The sequence below is a fragment of the Ictalurus punctatus genome, chromosome 16 (assembly GCF_001660625.3).
Source record: "Ictalurus punctatus breed USDA103 chromosome 16, Coco_2.0, whole genome shotgun sequence".
Taxonomy (NCBI): domain Eukaryota; kingdom Metazoa; phylum Chordata; class Actinopteri; order Siluriformes; family Ictaluridae; genus Ictalurus; species Ictalurus punctatus.
The window spans coordinates 9947801-9973624 of NC_030431.2; the positions used below are offsets into that span (position 1 = coordinate 9947801).

General features: G+C 40.2%; 1 protein-coding gene across 3 annotated transcripts in view; it reads left to right on the plus strand.

Moving 5' to 3' along the window:
- The first annotated feature begins 10919 nt into the window (after positions 1 to 10919).
- The window catches only part of dclk1a (doublecortin-like kinase 1a), a 77368-nt gene continuing 62463 nt past the window's right edge, over positions 10920 to 25824 (plus strand). For all 3 annotated transcript variants that reach the window (XM_017488331.3, XM_053686823.1, XM_053686824.1), the window contains exons 1-3: positions 10920 to 11265; positions 11750 to 12129; positions 14526 to 14872. In XM_017488331.3, coding sequence (XP_017343820.1) covers positions 11772 to 12129; positions 14526 to 14872 — 705 coding nt within the window. In that variant the 5' untranslated portion in view covers positions 10920 to 11265; positions 11750 to 11771. The remainder of the gene's footprint in view (positions 11266 to 11749; positions 12130 to 14525; positions 14873 to 25824) is intronic.

Sequence of the window (25824 nt, forward strand, 5' to 3'; positions counted from 1 at the left end):
AGTCTGGACTGCCTGTGATACTACATATCCTACATATCCAAAAAGGGCAAAAATGTGACACAGGGATGGAAGGATCAGTGGCCGGGAGGACCTTGAACCACTTAATTATAATGCCACCAAAGGAGGGGTTAATAACTTGGACAAGCTGCTGTCCTGCTACAGCTGCCAAAGAAGAATTTTACGGTGGCCACTCTTCGTCAATATCCTGGAGGTTGAACCTACAAGACATTTGTAATCTGGATGGTCATTTAGTTATTTACAGTAACATTTATATAGCGCTTTTGTAGACACTCAAAGAGCTTTACATAGTATGGGGGTGGGGGGGGGGATCTCCTCAACCACCACTAGTGTGTAGCATCCAACTGGATGATGCGATGTCAGCCATAGTGATGTAGCCAATTCAGAGACGGGGATTGTTAGGGGACCATGATAGAGAAGGGCCAATGGGGGGAATTTCACCAGGACCTTATTAACCGTTTGATATTAATCAACTTCTACAGTTTGGATACCATGTCTAGCGTATACTTTACCTCTCACTGTGGCTAGATTAAGTGTTACTGAATTTTAATGAATTTTTTTTGGAAATTCAAGTTGGAAAAATATCCATCTTTTAAATAATCAAGATGATTGTTCAAAAACAAGTTGAGCAACATTATGCATCTCTTCTAAAATATACTACATTCTTTACTTTGGCATACGTGACTGTTGAGTATGAAATTTTATGTAGACATTTATTGAATTTATTGCTCAAAATCAACTTGTTCAAAATATTAACAAGTAAAATATTTAGCACTTCTTTAGTTTGGCAAGTTTAACTGTTACCAGTCAGGTCAACCCAGCCAGTTAATTCAATCCTGCATTGCGGCCTACAAATATGGCCATCATGGACTCCATGGCTGTGTCCGAAACTGCAGTACCTACTGCATTCGAGTCAGTACCTACTGCTCAGCCGTTAATACAGTATGTACTGATCAGTATAAGTGAATGAATACAATCTGGACGTAGCTCTTCCACGCCAGTCCCGTTCCATTATGGGATAGCACAGTATCCACAGTGTCCAGTGGTTCCATACTGTAGAATTGAGGTGGAAGCAGTAGGTCATCCGTGTATTTCTCGCCTACTGTTTTATGAATACTGAGAATTCTGACATACTACTTCTTTGGCATACTGCTTTTCACCTACTGTGTAGCAGGGTGGTAGGGATCACAAAAAAGTTTTCAAATACTTGACAACTGTTTTCTTGTTTAAACGTTCAACAAGTTAACAATTTATTCAGGTATTGTTAAACAAGTCCTGTTTAACCAAGGTTTAATACATAAAAAGAGCTGACACGATGTCTTCCTCCATCTTTTTTTCTGAGCTCGTCCACATCAGCCTCATTGCATTATGGGATTTTTGACTAGCGTAGTGTCCATTGGTTGCATACTGTAAAATCTTGCTGGAAGCAGTACCCCATCCGGGTATTTCTCACCTACTGTTCCTCGCCTACTGAGAATTCGGACATACTACAACTCTGGCCTACTGCTTTTTGCGTACTGTGTAGTAGAATAGTACGCGATTTTGGACACAGCCAATGTGAATGGGTAAAGTGAGCTAGCGTAAAGAATACAATTAGTATTGCAGTCTGGTTTATTATTTTATGTTACTGGGCTGACAAACTGTAATGTATGTTGAAAAGAAAACACGACTGTTGAATAATACACGGTTTCTTAATTGTTTTTTCCCCAGAAACTGGTATTATTAGCATAAAAAAATGCTAAAAAAATCTGACATTTTAAACAAATTTATTTGGAGCAATAATACTGTTGTAATGAGGTCACAGGCGTATGTTTATAGAGTAATTCACAACAGCTTGAAATATGGCTCAGCTAATCAGAACCAAGGACCGGAACTATACAATTTGTAATTATTTATAATTGACTCTAGGAGAAATAGAAAATGTTAATCAGATTAGAGAGTGGTTTAGTGGTTGCTATAACATGTCATCAAGATTTTGAGAAGGTCATAACTCATGACATGAAAAATGCAACTGCAAATGGACTTTGCGTTACCATTTGAAATTTGGCAGATACCGTATGTTCGTGTAAATGAAAATGCAAACGGACACAGGATTTGCATTTTCATATTAATTATGACAATTTATGCTTCCAAAAAGGAAACACAATTGCAAATACAGTTTGCAGTTGTGCTTGAAAATTGTCCACAAAATACTTTCATAGACCCCCTGAGGAAGGCTTGCCGGAGCCAATAGGCACAGGTGTCTAAGGAAACTTTTACACATGTTTAAAAAACCCTCAAAATAAAGTGTTTTTGTTTTTTTCTTCTTCTTTTTTTAAAAAAAACTGCAAACAGTCCACATGAGTGCCTGGTATCTTTACTCTGACAACAGTGGGATGGGACAATTTTCCTTGATTTTGCTGGATAGATTGAAATATTTTTAAACAATTACAAGAATTCAGAAAGATATAAAGCAGGGGTGTCCAATCTTGTCCGGAAAGGGCCGGTGTGGGTACAGGTTTTCATTCCAACCAAGCAGAAGCCACACCTGATTCTATTGAAAGCAAAGATCAACTGATTAAACAGGTGGAATCAGGTGTGGCTCCTGATGGGTTGTAATGAAAACCTGCACCCACACCGGCCCTTTGCGGATAAGATTGGACATCCCTGATATAAAGTGTTCAAACTAACAGTTGTTGTGAAATCTAATATTGTTCAATTTGCAGAAACTTGCAACTGTGTAGTTGACTCTCCTTTTGATGACAAATTCAAGTCATGTAGGGGAGAGCGGGGCACAACCTAACGCAGGGCACATTCAAACAGACTTTATTTAGTAATTTCCATGTACACTGGTATGACGAAATGTCCTGTCTTTACTGGATGCCAAACTAACATGTATATATATAAAAAAAAGACACCAAAATTCAAACGACTTTGGACGATATCAAGGGAAAATTATTTTATCATAGCGTAAGTAAAATTTCACACAGACATTAATGTTCAGCTCTGTGATTAGCGTTAATTTAAAAATGAGACAAATTTAATATAATTTTTATATTTAATCTCTCAGTTATAATCCTACATAGTCTCTAATGCTTATATAGCTTGCAGAATTGAATAGCCAGGTCTGAATCTCAGTTACACACAGGAGGTATGTTGTGACACTGTGTTAAAGCTTGCTCCACCATTGCATGAAACTATGCTATAGAGGGTATGCATTGACGCCACTTTTCCGCCGGAACATGCTGGAAAACATCCAGCAAAATGGCTGGTTTTAATAGGGCAAGCTGTGAAAATGCTAGTATAACAAGTGATTATCATCTTAAATTAAAGGCAGTTGGACTCAGCAGTGATACATACAACTTGCCCAAGAACCTGTGGTCCATGGACATTGGCATGTGGCCAGAAATCTGTTTTCCCGCTGTGGCATTCCCAAGTGGAGGGAAATGTTTATCCAAAATTTAGTAAATCCATCTACACCACCCTGGGGGAGAACCAGGGAAATACTCCTAAATAAAGGCACACAGAAGTTTTACAACTCCGGGCAAAGAACATGAGAATGAGGCATGAGTACGAATATAAAAATTACATTTCATTATGACACTTAAACATCATTAAAACTTAACATATACATATAAAATCGCTCTCTCATGAAGCACAATAAGGATTTTAAAACTGAGCACTTCTCCAGGCCCAGGCTTGGCAGGAACGAGGCAGGCCAGCTCCAGCTCGGGAGCCCACCTCAAGTCACACCAAATACTACCTACACCATAAGGACATTGGTACACTCAGCACACTGTGAAGCACACACCACCGAATAAATGCAGCCAGCCTCCCTGTCCCACATCAAGACTCGCTGGCCCTGGAGAGAAAGAAAACACCGGTTAACCCAAAATTACACAAACACTAAACGATAAACAAAGAAAGATAAACAAAAGTATTACAGACACCGTGGTATGGTGGCCATAACATTCAGGCCCACTGGCTCCACCACATGAAATAGAGGCATTTAACAGCACCTAAGCAGGACCAGAATTATGGTAAACAATGCAAAATGGAAAATACAACCACTATAGCATGGAGACAATAAGGCATAGCATACACCCCATCAATAGTAAGGTGGTTGTGTAGCAAAAATAGTAAGGTCGTTGTGTAGCAAAACAAACCTGAAACAACAGGTTTGGAGGCTGGAAAACACTAATTTACCACTTAGCCTCTCACAGTACCTGTGGTTACAGAACATAAAAGAAAAATAGCAGCAAAACATAGACCAATACAATGAACAATACTAGACAAAGCAAAACAATAAATAAAACACAGAGAATGATGGTAAAGCAAAACACTAGGTAAAGCAAAACACTAGGTAAAGCAAAACAATAAAGCAAATCAAGGAAGAAAAACGTTAAAGCAACCTCTGATACTTCTACTGACGACACCTCTTCCCCAAAAACAGGGGGATGTGTCAAGTTGGGAACCGGACTATCTTTCTGGATCAGGGTCTTCAAGGCAGGGCGAAGAACACACCTAACCTTGCCCATGTCATCCACGGGTGCAATGGTGTATACTACACCACCCGTCTTGGATGCCTTCACAACCTGATACACCACTGGGCTCCACAGGTCTTGAATTTTATGACGTCCTCTAGCACCATACTCACGTAAATAAACTAATTGGCCCTCCTCCAGTGGTGCATTACAGACGTGGGCGTCATGTTTCAGCAGTTGCTTCCAGTTGTTCCCGTGCCCCCTCAAAAGCTACCTGTAGCCTAGCCTGATATTTCCTCATCCACTTGTGCACACTACGAACCCCTACCTCCTGGACTCGACCCAACAGGAAGTCCACTAGAAGTCGTGGCTCCTGCCCAAACATTAGAAAATATGGAGATTCACCAGTCGCCTGATGAGGGGTGGTATTGTAGCAAAACAGCACCTGTGGGATACCACACAAGGCCCAATCAGCTTTCCGGGACACAGGTAGGGCACGTAGAAGGTTATGCAGAGTCCTATTAAAACACTCGCACTAAGCATTACCTGCTGGATGGTAAGGGGTAGTGCAAGACTTTTCAACATTATACGAGACACAAAGCTGCCGTACCCGGGAGGACTCAAAGTTACGGCCCTGGTCTGAATGGATACGACCAGGAACACGGAAGTTATAAAACCATTCCACCACAAAACTTGGGCCACTGTTTCCACCCATTGGTCCCGTGTAGGCACCACCAAAGTGTACTTGGTGAAAATGTCTTTCATAGCCAGCACATTCTCCAACCCTGAACGAGTTGGCTCCAACACCGTGAAGTCTAGTGCCAATATTTCCTTTGGCCGAGAGGCCAATAGATGGCCCATGAAGCTACTAGGAAAAGGCTGCGTTTCCTTGGCCGCCTGGCACCGGTCACACTCTCAACACCATTGTGCCACATCAGATGTTAGGCCCGGCCAATAACAACACTGCCGCACCAACTCAGTGTTGCGCTCAAGCCCTTGGTGCCCATGCTCATGGTGTAACTGCGTTAAAACTTCAACTTGCAATAGCGATGGCAGCACCAGCTGAAGTCCTTCTTCACCCCATCAGAGCGAGACACCCGGCGATGTAATACTCTGTCCTGCTCACAAAAACTGCCCCATTGGACAGATAACAAGTCCGCATGCATGCCTGAGCCTCCTCTACCCACTTGTCAATGCCTGTGCCGGATTTACCACTAAATTTTGGACACCGTCGGTCCCTAGGCACAAAGACAAACCGTTCCGGCACCACCAGATCAGCATCAACTGGTTGGGGAGGGTCAGGCCCTGCTGTGGTGGCAACAAAAGGAACTGTGCTAGGACCAGGTGACTCACCTGGCATCTGTTCATGATGCAACCGGTCGTTGACAGCTCTCAATTGCACCACTAATTCCCGCAACTCCTGCATCACCTCCTCCATACCTATAACCACTACACTCACCCCACAATGGAACCGGACAACAAGGAGTCCCCCAAAAAGTCAAACGCATACTGCTGTTCCACTTATGAAAAAAAAAACCCAAACCACAACCAATATTAAATCAGAGTAATACCCATGTCTCATCTACATGAATTACCAGGTAAATCCTGCCAAATACGCCAAAATGTGGCATTACCAAGTGGAGGGAAACGTAGTTGGAAGGATTTACCAGGTAAGGCTCTCCCCTAGTCTTTGATAGTTTGGCACGTTCCCGCGCACTTGCCCGGAAATTACTGAATGTACTGAAAGAATATGAACGTTAAAGATTTCTTGCTTCTTTTTATTGCAACATACTTTTTGATTTCACAGATATTTTGATTACGGTGTTTACTTTTACGAAAGGAATTAACTGCAGCAATGCCACACACCCAGAGTGGTACACTCCGTTTCCATAGTTACAGCTTTAGTCAATTCAATTCAATTAAATTTTATTTGTATAGCGCTTTTTACAATGGACATTGTCTCAAAGCAGCTTTACAGAATCATATAAACATGGTATACAGATTTTAAATGTTCGAATTTATCACAATTGAGCAAGCCAGTGGCGACGGTGGCGAGGAAAAACACCCTAAGATGTTAAGAGGAAGAAACCTTGAGAGGGACCAGACTCAGGAGGGAACCCATCCTCATCTGGGTAACAACGGATAGTGTAAAAGTAAAGGAAAGTTCATTATGGTTTAATATGAAGTCTGTTTTTCCTCCCCGAGTCCAAAGACATGCACGGTAGGCTGATTGGCGTGTCTAAAGTGTCCGTAATATATGTATAATATATTATAACATTAGTGTATTTATTCATGTTATACATTTTTAATTAGTTAATAGGAAATTGACATAATGTACATGCTTGTACATTAAATGTGCTCTTCTGTTTGCTCTAAATATGTTCATATAATTGTTTAATAAAATAAAGTAAGAAAAATGTCTCACATTTGCACTGATTGTAAAGATATTTGTGAAGGTTTTTGTCTGGTTGGGCTAATTCTTCAACATCTCTCTTAAAACCTCACAGGCTGGCGAAAGGTGCATGGGTTCATAAATTGATCATCATATACACATGTGATGATTAATGATTGATGAAACTTTTATAAACTGCTTGCATGCAGTAACCTTATGTCAAACGTTAGGCAAGACCCAGGCTTGGGAAGCTGTGTCGTCAATTTCAGACAGGAGCTTGACTTAGTGGGCTGTCTCATCGGCCTCAAACTCGAGTCAAGCTGGTTGGGCCATCCCGTCGGCCTCAGGCATGAGTATAACTTGGTTGGACGTGACACTGGGCTTAGGTGTGAGTATAGAAGTCCATGCCGTTAACCTCAGACAGGTACCTGGCTAGGGAGGAAGTGTCATTGCTCTCCGACTGGAACATGTCCTGAGAGGTCATCTCGTCGACCTCAGACAAGAACGAGGTATGGGAGGCAGTGCCATCGCTCTCCAACTGGAATATGTCTTGGGAGGTTGTCTCATCACCTTCAGACAGGAACAGGGCTTGGGAGGCCCTCTCATCAACCTCAGACAGGAACAGGGCTTGGGAGGCCGTCTCGTCGACCTCAGACCGGAACAGGGCTTGGGAGGCCATCTTGTCGACCTCAGACAGGAACAGGGCTTGGGATGCCGTCTCCTCGACCTCAGACAGGAACAGGGCTTGGGAGGCCGTCTTGTCCACCTCAGACAGTTGGGAGGCCATGTCCTCGACCTCAGACAGGAACAGGGCTTGGGAGGCCATCTCCTCGACCTCAGACAGGAGGTCTTTCCCATTGAAGGCTGATAAGGCAACCTCCTCTGCCAAGTTCCAGTCGGAGGCCAACGAGACAGCCTCCCAAGCCCTGTTCCTGTCTGAGTTCGACGAGACGGCCTCCCAAGCCCTGTTCCTGTCTGAGATCGAGGAGATGGCCTCCCAAATCCTGTTCCTGTCTGAGGTGGACAAGACGGCCTCCCAAGCCCTGTGGCTTGGCAGAGGAGGTTGCCTCATCAGCCTTCAATGGGAAATTTTGGGAACCAGGGAACCAGGACCTCTACAGGTGAGACCACCTCATGGGTCTCAGGCTGGAGCTCTGTAGCCGAGGTCGCCACATTGACCTCTGGTAGGAGCTAAGCAGGAGAGACCGCTTGGGGGTCTCTGTTTGGAGCTCTAGAGATGAGGTTACGACATCAACCTCTGGCTGGAGCTCTGGAGATGAGGTCACCATATTGACCTCTGGCTGGAGCTCTGCAGGGGAGACCACCTTGTTGGTCTCAAGCTGGAGCTCTGCTCTTACTTTCTTGTGGAGCCATCTGTGGGTACATGCCTTTGAAACATTCCCAAGAGCAGAAATATGATCCATGTATCCGGAGTTTGATACACGTGGGACACTGTAGTTTGGCTTCTTTACTGCATCCCTTACACAAGCTTCTTTATGCTTGTGTCACCCCTATCGCCGCCCTGTCGACCTGGGGCTGAGCTGTGGAGACTGCCCTGTTGGACTGGGACTGAAGCTGAACTGTGGAGGCCATCTTGTCGGCCAGCTCCCTCTCTTAATACATGGTGAACGTCCGAGTGGGTTTGTCCATCAGGCTGGCCCTCCCTAACATTTTTTCCAGGTTGGATTTAAACTCTGGACGTCTGGACATGTAATCAGTAATCAGGTGAGTATGAACATGACAGTGTATGTGTGCTGTGGGAAGCAGAGTCCGTGGCGGCCATGTTTGTAGGCCGTTGTGTATGCTGGGAAATGGAGTCCGAGTTGTGGTTTAACCTAACACATATCTTGCTATTCTTGCTACACTTAGAGAATAGTAAGAGTTCAAATATCATCAGGTATATGAGTATCATCAGCAAAGTTTGTCCCTGAAATAGAAGTAGAAGGAGAATTTAGTTTTTCTTGTTGGCTGTTCTGATAGTGGTGGTGAAAACATTTTATAGACATTGCCTATTCTCTGAAATTTCTCTTTTTTTACATGCATGAGAGGAAAAGATACTGTACAGGAAATTTTGTTGACAAACATTGTAAATATGCCCTGAAGCATAAAATAGAGGGTTCTAAGGTCCAGTTATATACCTCGATCTACCATGTGTACAATGATATACATTTCATAGTCATATCAGCCAATGTAAAAATGCACTGGCTGATATAACTTCAAGTTTAACATAGCAGCCCTATAAAGCAGAAGGAAGAAATGAAACAAGACATTAAAGACATAATTCAATTTGACAATGCGTACTATGTTATTACTAAGATTTGCTACAGTGTTATTGTGGTAATCTACTTAAAATGTTTTTGATAAGTAGATTAGTGAGTGGCTGAGAATTATTTTTTGCACTTTGCAGTTAGGTTAAATGTTACAGTCTGCTATCTAAGTGCTTCCTGCAAAAACTTTAAAAAATAAAAATAATTATATATATATATATATATATATATATATATATATATATATATATATATATATATATATATATATATATATATATATATATATGCCTTTGATCATGCTGTTTTAAAAAGCTTGATGGATTCTGGAGTTTAAAGACTTTTAGTATCAGAATCCACATTTTTATTTCCTGCGTTATTAATCAGGTTTCCAGGTTTCGATTCACACTTCTGTACTTAATAATGGCAAGACCTGTCTGCACAGCATGCATTTTGTGATCAGTTCACTCTGAGAGGAGGGCATATGAAGAGAGAGAGAGAGAGAGAGAGAGAGAGAGAGAGAGAGAGAGAGAGAGAGAGAACGAGAACACATTTTAAGCTATATTTTAATGTAATGTGATATCACATTACATCATTATTACATTATATTATTATATCAGAACAGAAATCAGAAATTGTACATAGCTAAGCTTACTGATCTAAACTGATGTGTTCTGTAGGGCCAAGCCGAGCATAAAATGAATGATAATTTGTATAATATGAAAAAAAAACAATGAAATAATTATACTATTCTACAACCCCAATTCCGAAAAAGTGGGGACAGTATGGAAAATGCTAATAAAAACAAAGAAGGGTGATTTGTAAATGTATTTTGACTTGTATTCAAACAAAACAAAATAAAAAAAACGTTTAAACACAAAATATTTGATGTTTTGCCTAATCAACTACATAGTTTTTTTGAAGGTAAATGTTGATTTTGAAACTGATGCATGCAACACATTCCAAAAAAGTTGGGACAGGGGCAATTTAGGACTAATAGTGATGTAATAAGTTGAAATAAGAAGGTGATACGAAGTGAGGCAATCATCTAATCATAGTATATAAGGAGCCTCCAAAAAAGGCCTATTCCTTCAAAAGGAACGATGGGTTGAGGCTTGCCAATCTGCCAACAGATGCATCAGCGAATAATTCAACAGTTTGAGAATAACATTCCCCAAAGACAAATCGGTAGGACTTTGGGCATTTCACCTTCTACAGCGCACAATATAATTAAAAGATTTAAGGAGTCTGGTCCAATCTCTGTGCGTAAAGGGCAGGACCAAAAACCACTTCTGAATGTGTGTGATCTCCGATCCCTCAGGTGTCAATGTCTTAAAAACCGTCATGAGTCTGTAATGGATATGACATGGTTTTAGGAATACTTTGGTAAACCTGTCAGTCAACACCATGCAACAACTGCAGTCCTGACCTGTCTCCGACTGAGAATGTGTGGCGCATTATGAAGTGAAAAATAAGGCAATGAATGCTCTGTACAGTTGCGCAGCTGAAGAAATACATAAAGGATGCATGGGGGAAAAGTTCACTTGCTAAACTTAACCAACTGGTGTCTTCAGTGACCAAACGCTTAATAAGTGTTATGAAATGAAAAACTGTCCCAAATTTTTTGGAGTGTTACAGTCATTAGATTTGAAATGAGTATTTATTTTCAAAAATAAATTAAATTCACACAAGTAAAACATCAAATAATGTGTTAATAATGTGTTTTCAATAAAGTACAGGGTGAACTGAATTTTCAGATGACTCCATTCATTACCAATATTGATATTTATGACTAATTGAAGTGATTGTAGTATTAATGTTATGTCTACTGATTGGGTACTGTTGTGCGATGGAGGAGGAGTGGGAGAGGATGAGAGGTGGCGCTCTGCGGTGAGGTACTACAACTGAATGAGAGAGACCGATCCCACGTCACGGAGGAGAGAGAGAGAGAGAGAGAGAGAAAGAGAGAGAGAGCGAGCCGAGCCTCCTCCTCGCACATAGGACAACACACTCTCAGGACAAAAGACGAGCTGAACATCGGTACCGACTGCACACGACTCATATCTTCGACCTGAATTTCGGCTGTTCAGAAGAAATTTGCGTATTTACTGCACCGTGTATTTCAGTAAGTAAGCATGCTTTGTCATTTAGAATATAAACACTTTAAAATGAAACTGCTCTGTGTCCGTCAGTCACTGTGGTTATGAGTTGAAGCCCTGACAGCTACACCTGGCTAGTGTTACACTGTGTGATAGCATGTAGGCTACAGCTAGTCTGCTTTCCAAACTCTGAACATTCATAGACAAAGTGTTATATTCAGCGTTTGGCCAAAACCGAGGCAAGAACCAATCGCAATATGCTGCCACTGTTGGATTCGCTACAATAACATCAGCCTACGTACTTTTTGTCGAAAGAAGTGAAATGTTTTATCTTAATTCAACGTTATATCAATGATGTCAATTACAGAATGGGCTTTAATGAGGTTTAAAGCCTGAAGCCGACACGACGGTAGCCTCTAAAGCAGTTGTTAAAAAGTTATTTTCCGCCCCAGTAGTGACGCTGTCTCGTTGACGTCCGGTCATTCTCGTCTCCTCGTATCTCCTCTATAGGTGTCAGCTCTCGCCGGCGGAAATGGACGAGCATTTCGACGCACGAGATAAAGTGGAGAGGAAGGACCGGGGAGTCTCACGAGCCAACGGCGTCCCGAGCCCCGCCCACAGCGCTCACTGCAGCCTGTACCGCACGCGCACTCTCAAGGCGCTCAGCTCGGAGAAGCGAGCCAAAAAGGTGCGCTTCTACCGTAATGGAGACCGCTACTTCCCTGGCCTGGTGTGCGCCGTTTCCTCCGAGCGCTTCCGCACGCTGGACGCACTGCTGGCCGAGCTGACGCGCGCGCTCAGTGACAACGTGCACCTGCCCCAGGGCGTGCGCGTTATCTACGTCATCGACGGCTCGAGGAAGATCACCAGCATCAATCAGCTGCTGGAAGGTGAGGGGAGGGACAGAGCGGACTTTGCTCAAAAAACACTGACTTCTGCTCAGAATATTTGACGAATACAGTCATTAAAGAGCACCTATTATGGTTTTGAAATGTGCCTAATCTTGTTTTGAAGATCTCATACAATAGGTTTACATGCATCCAAGGTCAAAACACACTTTAATTTTCTCATAATTTACATTGCAGCATTACTTTTCCCCCCACTGTCAGACAGGACTCCTTCAAGGATCCTTTCATTCTAAACTCCTCCTTTCAGAGGGTCTACTCTGCTCTGATTGGTCAGATGTCCCAGTCTGTTGTGATTGGTCTACTTTACAGCATGTTGGGGAAAAGAAACACCCACTACCATATCCCAGTTTCTCATATCCATAATATTGTGGTTTTACTTTACCAATTTGAGCCTGAATCTGATAATGATGCATCGGAAGATCAACCCGAACCACCATCGCAAGCATGATGAGAACAGAATGTTTCTCAGTGGTAAGTTTATATGTAGTTTGGCAATAAAAAACATGATTTAGCATAGGCTAACAGCTAAGCACTGGCTGTACACGTATATACAACACAAAACTACACATTTGGAACACTCCTGCGTTTGACTTCAGTTAGATTTGAGAAGCATTCATCAATGAAATGACTTGAACGCAAACGAAAGTCGGAGTTGAACTGCTGTGGTATTGATTCTAACCACTGGAGCTTTACATCCTTTTTGAGTCCATGCAAAGTTTTTGCGTTTGCAGCACAGAAAACAACGTCTTCTAGACATGAACCTAACTCTTTCAGGACACAACCTCAACTGTAGTGTTTGAGGCCGGGCCAAACTACACGTTGTTCATGAGCAGCCAATGAAGGCCAGAGACGGATTTTTTGTTACCAAATTATGTAGGTTAGTACAGGAAGTCTGGAATTACTAACGACTCGTTTCAACTGTTCAAAATCAGTTATTTTTACATTCACTAACAGCTATATAAAATCTGAAAAAGCAAAATAGGTGCACTTTGAGATCAGCTTTTGAAATTTATTACGTTGCCAGTTAACTAGGTATGCCAACTTTATATGAACAGGTAAACGATAAATTTTTATATCTTGCTGTACATAAAATTTTAGCCCTCTTCTACCCCATCCTTTAACGGAAAGGGAATTCCATAGAACTAGGAGTCCTATAGATCTATCGTCCTACAGAGCAGTGGTGACTTGTCCTTACAGGCAGGTGGGCCGAATCCACACAATATACATACAGTGGTGCTTGAAAGTTTGTGAAACCTTTAGAATTTTCTGTATTTCTGCATAAATATGACCTAAAACATTATCAGATTTTTATACAAGTCTTCATAGTAGATAAAGGGAACCCAATTAAACAAATGAGACAAAATATTTTACTTGGTCAAATTTATTGAGGAAAATGATCCAATATTACATATCTGTGAGTGGCAAAAGTACAGTAAAGTACAGCCTTTGCTTTCAGTATCTGGTGTGAGCCCCTTGTGCAGCAATAACTGCAACTAAATGTTTCCGGTAACTGTTCATCAGTCCTGCACATCAGCTTGGAAGAATTTTAGCCCATTCCTCAGTACAGAACAACTTCAACTCTGGGGCGTTGAAGGGTTTCCTTACTTGAATTGCTTGCTTCAGGTCCTTCCTCAACATTTCTTTTGGAAATACATACATACAGTATCAAACAAAAGTGAGTACACCCCTCACATTTTTGTAAATATTTGATCATATCTTTTCATGTGACAATAGTGAAGAAATGACACTTTACTACAATGTAAAGTAGTGAGTGTACAGCTTGTGTAACAGTGTAAATTTGCTGTCCCCTCAAAATAACTCAACACACAGCCATTATTGTCTAAACCGCTGGCAACAAAAGTCAATACACCCCTAAATTAAAATGTCCAAATTGGGCCAAGTTAGCCATTTTCCCTCCCTGTTGTCATGTGACTTGTTAGTGTTACAAGGTCTCAGGTGTGAATGGGGAGGAGGTGTGTTAAATTTGGTATATATATATATATTATAAAGCCCTCATTCCATTCATTCACTTTACTAAGATACTTCATGTTGGTTTTTCATTTAATTTGTCATACATCTGAAGGTTGTACATAAACTGCTAGAATTAGATCACTAAAGCACAGTTTTGGCCAATACACCTATACATTCTGATTGGCTACACTAGTGACATATCTGATTAACAGTTCCACCTAATTCTGACAGTGGTGAAATACCTGCAATTTTATCTGATATCACATCAGTTACTTTTGACATACTGCTTATTATCTCAGCTCCTTTTCCTTAGAAGCCTCATTTGAAGCATATAATTGAAATTCCCTGCCACCTTCACTGTTACATTGAATTACAGACTGGTATTTTGCCATGATTTATGTTTCCAGGAGAGAGCTATGTATGTGGCTCCATTGAGGCGTTCAAGAAGCTTGATTACATGAAGAACATCAACCCCAACTGGTCTGTGAATGTGAAGGCCACTGCATCCACTAGATGCATCCCCTCCCTGTCCAGCTCTAAACCAGGGTCCCACGAATGCAAAGAGACCAAGGACTTCATCAGGCCAAAGCTGGTCACTATCATACGCAGCGGTGTGAAGCCACGCAAAGCTGTTCGGATTCTGCTTAACAAGAAGACAGCCCATTCGTTTGAGCATGTCCTCACTGATATCACAGATGCCATCAAGCTTGACTCTGGTGCTGTCAAGAGGATTTACACTGTTGAAGGAAAGCAGGTATGACAAGCTCCTTCATTCTGTAATTGCCTTGCTTTTGACAAAACATACCTCTCTCTGATAGCTGATAGCATGGACATTATTTACGGCAATGTGCAAGTATTGTTATTGAAAGTGGCAAGGCAATGCTTATATGAAATTACTTAATCAGAATTAAGACCAGATCAGCGTTCTACATAATTACATCAGTGGATATTTACACATTTAACCAATGATTCATTGTGCCTGGCTATGTATGTCAAACAAACAATTCAAGCACTAACCAGTATTAAGCAAGCAAGTCTTCAGCTGTCTACCTTTTCATATCCTACAAAATATGGTTACTTTCTCTTCTATGTAAATGCAGATTACAAATAATCCTAGACCAAAAGTATGTAAATTGTTATATAATTTAATCCAGGACATGGGTAATGTCCACAATATGTATCAAAATACTGTATGTATCTAGAACAGGGATGTCTGATTTCTACTGACCTAGAGGGCTGCAGCTTTGCAAAGTTTAGCATTCATTTCACCTCATACAACTTAATAGTATTGAAAGTAGTAAACATGGTGACACAGTGGGTAGAGTTGCTGGCACACAGCCCCAGTGTCCCTCTTTTGATCCTTTCTCTACTTTCCTCCCACCTCCGAAATGCTGTTAGGTGGATTCGCTACTCTAAATTACCCCTAGGTGTGAATGAGTGTGTGGATGGTGCCCTGCAATAGACTGGCATCCCATCCAGCATGTGTTCACGTCCAGTGTTCTCGGTTCTGGATCCACTGCAGCCTTGACAAGGATAAAGTGGTTACTGAAGATGAATGAAAATATATGAAAAGCCCAGCCAAGTGGGTGAAACAATGCTGGAAAAGCCTACCATTAACCTCCAGGCCTCTCTAGAAGGAGATATGAATGGAAAGTGTGGAAGCTTGTGCCCACACATCCTCCTAATCCACCATCCACTCACTCCAAACAGACAGAAATAGCTCCAAATTTGTGCTCCTTTAAATTCCACCCACCCATCTCTACCTTCACATATCTGTGTACACACACACACACACACACACACACACACACACACACACACATACACACACACACTGACTCATTTTCACACTCGCATAGTTTCTGTCTTTTTCTGACTGTCTGTCACTGTCTGTTTCCTCTCCCTCACTCTCAGCATGCATATCTGTTCAGACAGGTAAATGTGCAAGGGAGCGCATACCATCTGGCTGAATTTCATCAAACACAAATTAGTTTGTGCACAGATGTGACTTGCAGGATATAGACGATCTTGGACATATACAGTTTGTAAAATTCATCCATTTTGTGTAGCACAACTGTGACTATTATCTCACATTTAAAGCAGTGGTTAAGACTGGGCAAATATGATTTTTATTTTTTATTTTTGCAAATTTATTTCAGATGTATTTACAGATATGTTTATATGCAGATATAGTTTTGTAATATAGCTACAGTGCTATGAATGGTGATTTCAGAATGAAGTTTGCATGATGCTAATTGGATTCAAGCTTCCATTATTTGTTAGCCATATTAGCATATAAGACATAAAACATGGCTTAACTGATCACAGACATCTCAACTCTCCTGGAAGTTCCGGGAGTCTCCCGCATTTTAATAGAGGCTCCCTGATGCCCGGAAATGATATACAATATCCCGGATATCTATTTGTTTTAGCGTGACCTAGAGAGAGTAGGGGTAAAAACCAACGACAGTGTAGCTCACTGTACTGTTTGCAGCATTGATTTCTCTATTGCCCATGGTGGGTAAAAGACATGTTGAGGTGAGTTTAATAGGTGTCATTCACCCATTAGCATAGCTCACGTTATTTTAACTAGCTGCTATAAGGAGCTACTGTATTGATGTCAAGGTGATGAGGCCAAACTCCTTGTAGACATGTGTAAAGTAGTTATTGAATAAAAAAATTCAATAACTCCATGAGTTGAATAACACTATAATAACACTATAATAATACTATATATATATATATATATATATATATATATATATATATATATATATATATATATATACAGTGAGGGAAAAAAGTATTTGATCCCCTGCTGATTTTGTACGTTTGCCCACTGACAAAGAAATGATCAGTCTATAATTTTAATGGTAGTTGTATTTGAACAGTGAGAGACAGAATAACAACAAAAAAATCCAGAAAAACGCATGTCAAAAATTTTATAAATTAATTTGCATTTTAATGAGGGAAATAAGTATTTGACCCCTCTGCAAAACATGACTTAGTACTTGGTTTAAAAACCCTTGTTGGCAATCACAGAGGTCAGACGTTTCTTGTAGTTGGCCACCAGGTTTGCACACATCTCAGGAGCGATTTTGTCCCACTCCTCTTTGCAGATCTTCTCCAAATCATTAAGGTTTCGAGGCTGACGTTTGGCAACTCGAACCTTCAGCTCTCTCCACAGATTTTCTATGGGATTAAGGTCTGGAGACTGGCTAGGTCACTCCAGGACCTTAATGTGCTTCTTCTTGAGCCACTCCTTTGTTGCCTTGGCCGTGTGTTTTGGGTCATTGTCATGCTGGAATACCCATCCACGACCCATTTTCAATGCCCTGGCTGAGGGAAGGAGGTTTTCACCCAAGATTTGACGGTACATGGCCCCGTCCATCATCCCTTTGATGCGGTGAAGTTGTCCTGTCCCCTTAGCAGAAAAAACCCCCCAATGCATAATGTTTCCACCTCCATGTTTGACGGTGAGGATGGTGTTCTTGGGGTCATAGGCAGCATTCCTCCTCCTCCAAACACGGCGAGTTGAGTTGATGCCAAAGAGCTCCATTTTGGTCTCATCTGACCTCAACACTTTCACCCAGTTGTCCTCTGAATCATTCAGATGTTCATTGGCAAACTTCAGACGGGCATGTATATGTGCTTTCTTGAGCAGCGGACCTTGCGCGTGCTGCAGAATTTCAGTCCTTCACGGCGTAGTGTGTTACCAATTGTTTTCTTGGTGACTATGGTCCCAGCTGCCTTGAGATCATTGACAAGATCCTCCCGTGTAGTTCTGGGCTGATTCCTCACTGTTCTCATGATCAATGCAACTCCACGAGGTGAGATCTTGCATGGAGCCCCAGGCCGAGGGAGATCGACAGTTCTTTTGTGCTTCTTCCATTTGCGAATAATCGCACCAACTGTTGTCCCCTTCTCACCAAGCTGCTTGGCAATGGTCTTGTAGCCCATTCCAGACTTGTGTAGGTCTACAATCTTGTCCCTGACATCCTTGGAGAGCTCTTTGGTCTTGGCCATGGTGGAGAGTTTGGAATCTGATTGATTGATTGCTTCTGTGGACAGGTGTCTTTTATACAGGTAACAAACTGATATTAGGAGCACTCCCTTTAAGAGTGTGCTCCTAATCTCAGATCGTTACCTGTATAAAAGACACCTGGGAGCCAGAAATCTTTCTGATTGAGAGGGGGTCAAATACTTTTTTCCCTCATTAAAATGCTAATTAATTTATAACATTTTTGACATGCGTTTTTCTGGATTTTTTTGTTGTTATTCTGTCTCTCACTGTTCAAATACAACTACCATTAAAATTATAGACTGATCATTTCTTTGTCAGTGGGCAAACGTACAAAATCAGCAGGGGATCAAATACTTTTTTCCCTCACTGTATATATCACAATATAAGTACATATATTAATGTCACATACATATTTTAATGTCACATTTTATACCAGACTTAGATTAGGTGTCTATTACTAGATCTATTACATAGGACAATGAAATAAGGATACACCTTATACAGGGCAAATTTGGAGGGGGTGCTGGTGAAGCCACCTCCCTGGAATGAGTTTTTGCAGGTTGGGATGTCTGTGATCAGCTGCATTTGAGGTAAATGAAAAAATTTTTCTTAGACAATTTCTTTAACCCTTAACTCCACAATTAATGCTTTAAACTTGAAGGAGATGAGTGCTGAAATTATGTTCTTCTTCAAAGAAGTAACCTAATGTGAATCTGAAACCAGAGATAATAATGCACCAAGACCCTGTTCAGCTTTTGAATGTTGGCTAGCACTATTATTGTCACATGTATCTATTGAAGGCACTGTATTGAAATATCAACTCTGCTTAAATTTCCCTCTGATTATGCAATTATTAACAAAGACGAATGAGTGAAAGTGTGAAAAAGTAAGCTAGAATATAAGTGTAGAGTAAAATATTTAACGCATTCACACACAGTCTACATTTTACACAGAATGGTGCACAAAAACAAAAAACATCTAGTAAGTCGTACTTCTGTATACAAAAATCCTGTGTTAATGACAGAAGTCAGAGGAGAATGGCCATACTGGTTTCAGCTGATATTCCTATCAGCTGAAACCAGTATGGCCATTCTCCTCTGACCTCTGTCATTAACACAGCATTTTGCAAAGGCTATGGCAAAGGCTATGGTGACTCAAATAACTACTCTTCACAACTGTGGTGAGCAGAAAAGCAACTAGAGTGAATACACAACCCGTCAAACCTTGAGACACACTGAAACTGGCAGTTGAAGACTGGAAAAATATCAGGCAATGTTTTAAAAAAACAAACATTCAACTGTATATTTCTGGTGAAGCTGTGCCTACTGAAGGCTGACAGGAGTGGAACCCCATGGGTGGTCTTCTGTTGTTGTAACTCATCTGCCTCAAGGTTGAGGGCATGTTGTGCATTCTGAAATAATTTTCTGTTCACCACATTGTAAAGTGTGGTTTAGGCTTGTGAGATTGTGTGTAATATGCCATTGTCCTGTGGTGGGCCCTAACTATCACTGAAAAAAGAAGAGGGCATGAGCAGACATACACTGAGCACTTTATTGGGAACACCTGTACAGACACTCATTTGTGCAATTATCTAATCAGCCAATCATGTGGCAGCAGTGCAAGGTATAAAATCATGCAGATATGGGCCAGCAGCTTTGGGTAGTGTTCACATCAACCTTCAGAATGGGGAAAAATGTGATCTCAGTGATTTTGACCACGGCTTGATTGTTGGTGCCAGACGAGCTGGTTTGAGTATTTCTATAACTGCTGATCTCCTGGAATTTTCACACACTAGAGTTTCACAAACTAGAGTTTACTCAGAGTGGTGCAATAAAGAAAAAAAATTCAATGAGTGCCAGTTCTGTGGACAAAACGACTTGTTGATGAGAGAGGTCAATGCAGAATGGGCAGACTGGTTTGAGCTGACAGAAAGGCTACAGTAACTCAGATAATTACTCTGTATAATTGTGGTGAGCAGAAAAGCATCTCAGAATGCACAATACTCTGAACCTTGATTCGGATGAGCTACAACAGCAGAAGATCATGCCAGGTTACACTTCTGTCATCCATGAACAGAAAGTTGAGGCTGCAGTGGGCAAAGGCTCACCAAAACTGTAGAGTTGAAGATTGGAAAAACATAGAAATCTCGAATTCCGCTGAGGTACACAAACGGTGGGTCAGAATTTGGTGCCAACAGCATGAATACATGGACCCAACTTGCTTTTTGTCAACAGTCCAGGCTGGTAGAGGTGGTGTAATGGTGTGGGGAATGTTTTCTTGGCCTGTTGATAGTAATCAATCATCACTTAAATGACACAGCCCATTTGAGTATTGTTGCTGGCCATGTTCATCCCTTCATAACCACAATTTACCCATCTTCTAATGGCTACTTCCAGCATGATAATGCACCATGTCACAAAGCAAAAGTCATCTCAAACTGGTCATGAACATGACAGTGAGTTCAGTGTTCTTCAGTGACCTTCCCAGTCACCGGATCTGAATCCAATAAAACACTTTGGGATGTGGTGGGAGATTTGCAGCATGAAAATGCGCCTGAAAAATCTGCATGAATTGCATGATGAATCTCAAACGAAAGTTTCCAACATCTCTCAGCACAAAGTGAGGTCCAACCCAGTAATATTATAGTGTTCCTAATAAAGTGTTCGGTGAGTGTACGTAACTCATGAAGACAGTATCTGAAGGTGGTTACGAGTCAGCTGTAGCTTCTGTAGTTGCTAGCATTAACATTTAGTCTGTTTAAAAAATAATAATTAGCTGTTAACAAGGTCATTCTCGCAAAACTGAAATAAACATAAGTTATTAGCTGTTACTAAGCTCATTATTAAATATTTCAGCTAAAGTAGTAAAAAAAAGGCTAAAAATTTTGATTAGAAAAAACAATTTTGCACACGCACAATGAAGTGTCAAATCTAACACTTTACAAACATTGTTGAAGGTAATTATAATTCAACATTGATTTAAAATGCTGTTTGTTTGGTTTTCTCTCCTGTGACAGTCCAAAACTATTCTTGGTTTCAGTAGGGATTGGGGCTGGATTGGACAAGAGATTTGTAAAAGGATTATATGCACTATTATTTTCTTGCTGTTCACTGTTCATGCCCTCTAATATGGATTGTTAACAGCCAGCAACATGACCCATTGAACAAAACCACACTGTAAAATCCCTAGTCTTGAATTAACAACCAGAGTGTTCATTTGAGTCCACTGAACTTATGTAAACACTGTAGGGTGTAAATTCAACACTGGTGATTTTGCTGTGCATAATAAAGTTAGTCAAAATGAAATCCCTAAAAAAAAACAACACAAAGTATATATCAGGACACATTTGTAGCATTTGTAGCTATTTGTAGCAAAGTCCTTGAAATATCTACCTCAGTAAAATCCACCCTCCATTTTTTAAAAAAATGGCAGTTAGCTAGCTTATATCAAAATATGACATGACTGAACCTATGTTGCCTCTCACTGTCAAAACATGAAGCAGTAAACACAAGCCAAATGTGACTGTCATACAATTAAACAAATCAAAGCACCTACAATATATGGGCAAAGTTTTGTGGACACCTGACCACCACAGGCATATGAGGTTGGCCAATTCACCTGTGTTTCTGACTCAATTGATTCATTTTTTATTTTTTTTTAAATAAATGTCTGTTTTGTGTTTGAGAGGTTATGGAAATGAACAGAATTAGAAACATGTTTATGTTGATATTTGCTATAACCAGGAACACATTACATGCTTTTGTCTGAAAATATTTTTTACTATATTTGAGTTTTAATTTCTGTATGCATGACATGCCTGACATTGTGTGGGGTGACAGCATGTCCCAGCCACAGATCTTGTCAATCAGAGGCAGAACTGGGTTTCTGGGTCTTGCAGTAGAATTCAGTCTCTTGAGGTGCCATGTTGTTAACCTGCATAATAAGGTAGATTAAGGCTTTATGTTGATTCCTCTCGCACTGTGAACCAATTCAGGGGAGACTTACACCAATAACCAATATTTAACCACCAAACCAATATTTTTTCACGTTGTTCAGTAACACACAGTAATCTCAGTAAAACAAAAAAGAAGATGTTTCTGCACTAGAATCCATTTGTGTAAAATATGTTATCATGAATTTGTGGTGGAGTCAATGTTGTTATTTGATGTGCAACCAAATAATTAGGAATTTTAGTATTTCTGTATATGTATCAGCGTAGTTACATATTTCGAAAGGGGATGGCATTAAATGACAATACACCACAGAAAGAGTGCAAGTATAAGGGGAGACTGCTCATCAGTAGTTAGTAATTTATCAGTGCATAAAATTTACCCTCTTTTTGCCTAGTACATTTATTCTTTAACAGTTTATATTATTGCCAAAAGTCAAAATCAGAATAGTTCATCTGTAACCGGGATTTCTTATGCAGGTAAGATGTACCTTTTATTGATCCCCTGTAGGGGAAATTCAAGAGTCAGTGAGGTCAGGCTCACATGCTCACATTTAAAGTTAAAAATCTGCTGCAGTAACTAGCAAATATTGGGTTAGCAGAATCTGTTTAGAATCTGTCTGATTACATGTACTTGCCCGTTAGTCCTTATGTAAGTATCAAGTAACTGGTATGAAATTGACTAATATGCAGATAAAAGAAAGAAGAAGAAAAAACCCCAGAATGACGAATTTTCACCATAATAATGTTGTTTTTCAATGCATTATATTAAACGTCTTTTATAGTGGTGAAGTTACAGTCATGGTATTCACCCAGTGTGTTAGCTCTGGTACAACAAGTGACTATACATTACACAACTCATGTCAAACAGTGAAGTGTGTTCAGTGGTTCAAGATCAGATCCAAAATGATAATTGAATAACATTGTGTTATAACAATAGTTTGTTTGAATTATTTTATGTCAGAGATGCCAGACATTCCAAAATTGATTATTTGTCAACATTACAAATGGAGTTTCATTGGCCGAGCTATGTATTTTTTGAGAGCAAAAAAAAAAAAAAAAAAAAAATTGTGCGCAAAAAGATTTAACTTATTGTGGTGTTGACTTCTAGCTATAAAACAACACTGTTAAGCAGCTGAATAATGTTGGCAGTCAGCATACTTTCCTGCCTTTAATGTTTAAGGTGAATTAAACTTTTATGGTACCAAAATTTGTTTGATTATCACTAACTGAATCCAGAAATTCTGGATTTTCTTTTATAGTTTTGTTCTCATTTCTCTAAGATTTTTTGTGCTCATTTTGGTGTTTACCTCACATTATTTTCAGAACTGTTTGTAGTTTAAGACTAAGTCTGGACTGGGCTGTAGATTGTTTGTGACATTGTTCAGCTTGTGGAGTAGCACAGTGGTGTCAGAGCAGACTGAGCAGATGGATTCAGTGACCCCTCTCCTGTTCCAGACAGGGACAGAAAGTGCACAGCGCTCAAATGAATAATGAAAATGTGTCAGGTTGGTTTAAGCCACATTAAAATCCAATAAAGCATTCTACTGGAACAGCTGTACCACAATTGTTGAAACACACTCTCTCTCTCTCTCTCACACACACACACACACACACACACACACACACAATAATGCTACTGACACATATCAAGGACTTGACTTAGTGGACAGACATTTTTATTAAAAAATTCTGTATGAGGCACATCTAAGTGACAGACTGAGATCAGGCACAATCAGTCTGCTCACAGGCTTCTCAGACTTCTCTAACATAAGTTTTTTTAGAAGCTAATTTTAGCACTCTATACTGTTCCCTTATGATCTTTGAAATTGATACTACACCTCCTACTGTGTCTGTTACAGTGTGATCCAGTTGCTTAGGAACAGGGCTGAGTCTTGATGACTTCACTAGGGGCAGTGGTGTGTGTGTGGCTGTAGAGAGCTGTGTCACACTGGGGTGAGATTGAAATGGGGCAAGTGGCTTACACCACAGCTATGGCTTGTCTATTTTTATCCCTTAAGCCTCTGTTTACGTACAGGAAAATGGATTTAGACACACACACGCACACACACACACACACACACACACACACACACACACACACACACATAGACCCATTTAGAAACCTTCACATCAAATGCTGATTGATGGTCTCCACTGTCTTGTAATCAGTCATGTGTTCATCAGGACACAAACTAATTTGCTGCCCTGTTGCTTACATAGAACACATCTTCCCCTCAATTAAGCACACTGTGGCCTGCTGTGTCCATCACCCCTCCATCAGCCTTAGATTAACATTATCCCTCATTTAATCAGAGCTCTGGAGAAGCTCTCACTAACCCCTTCTCCGTGTGAGAGATTCAAACATGACAGCTCATTCTTGTTAGGTCTTTTTGGTAAGCAGATATCCTTTCAGTTTATATCCTGGGGTTTAAATTCCTGAGATTAGGATTATAAAAAAGCTTTTAAGCACAGGTTAAAGGAACACCTCAGTATCAAATTAATCTCTTTATGATTCATATTGAACAAATGTACAATTACCACAGAACAAATTTCTACAATTTTTTCTTTACCAAGAAAAGAATGGAAAACTTGCGTTGAAAACAGTTTCAACACTGTGCAACACAAATTCGAAACTACACCTATAAACTGTGTCTGCGTTGTAAGACATGAGCACAAATTCTTCCTTCTGAAAACGTAGTTCCCTCTCTTCATTGGTGTACACATTTAAGGCTGTATTCAGAGTAGTGAGTAGGTAATACTGAAATTGTGTACATCTATATTCAGACACAGTACCAGCTCAAGCTGAAGCTCAAGCTCAAGTTCAGCACAACTGGACCAAACTATATCAATGCATTTTAGACAATGTTTTATTCACGAAAGGTATTTGAGGGCAATATTAAACATATTCATATGAAATTATGAATGAATTCATCCTATGGATCATCCCCGAACAGACTATGTTTTTTTTGTGCCTACAAAGGAGATTGGATTAAACGGTATCTTAATCTGAGTCAGCGCTTATCTCAAAGTCTGAACTTAGGCCTATTTAAGGTGAGCTGTTACCAAGGCACGTGACTGATTGGACAGCTTGTCTATTACTTTATTACTATGCTTTCTTTGGAGAAGAGTGCAAATTAACCAAAACTTTAATACAAATAATCAATTCTACAAGAAAAAAATAACATGATGAATCCATGAAAATGTAAATTATGACAAAATTATGACAAAAAACAACAACAACACATTTGGATTTCAGGACCTCAATTTTATAGTTACTTTTCACATTAAGTTTACTATAAAATATAAAAATAAAAGGATAACAGTTTTTGTGACATGTTCATTGTGCCAAAATAGGATGTGTTGTTATCCTTAGATTTCTATTATAATCAGGCTTTTCATTTCACAGTATATAAAATGTATTGAAATCCATGTCTGTGGTAAGCTGCTAAAAATGGGTTATATGGGTTAGATTGGGAAAAAAATTAAGATAATTTAAAGTTATTTAGGTTGTTCATTGCTTATGATCAGAGAATGACAAATGCCAAACCAGTCACTTGCTGGCTTTGCAACAGTGAAACATTCTGACATGAGCTGAAAGATTAGAATTAGGTTAGTCTGTACAGTGTTATGAAATGCAGTCTAGCGCACTGAGTGAAAATATTGTCTGATTACACACAGCTGTCTGATTCTAAGCAGGCCATGAACAACCTGCTGCTACTGTTATGCTGAG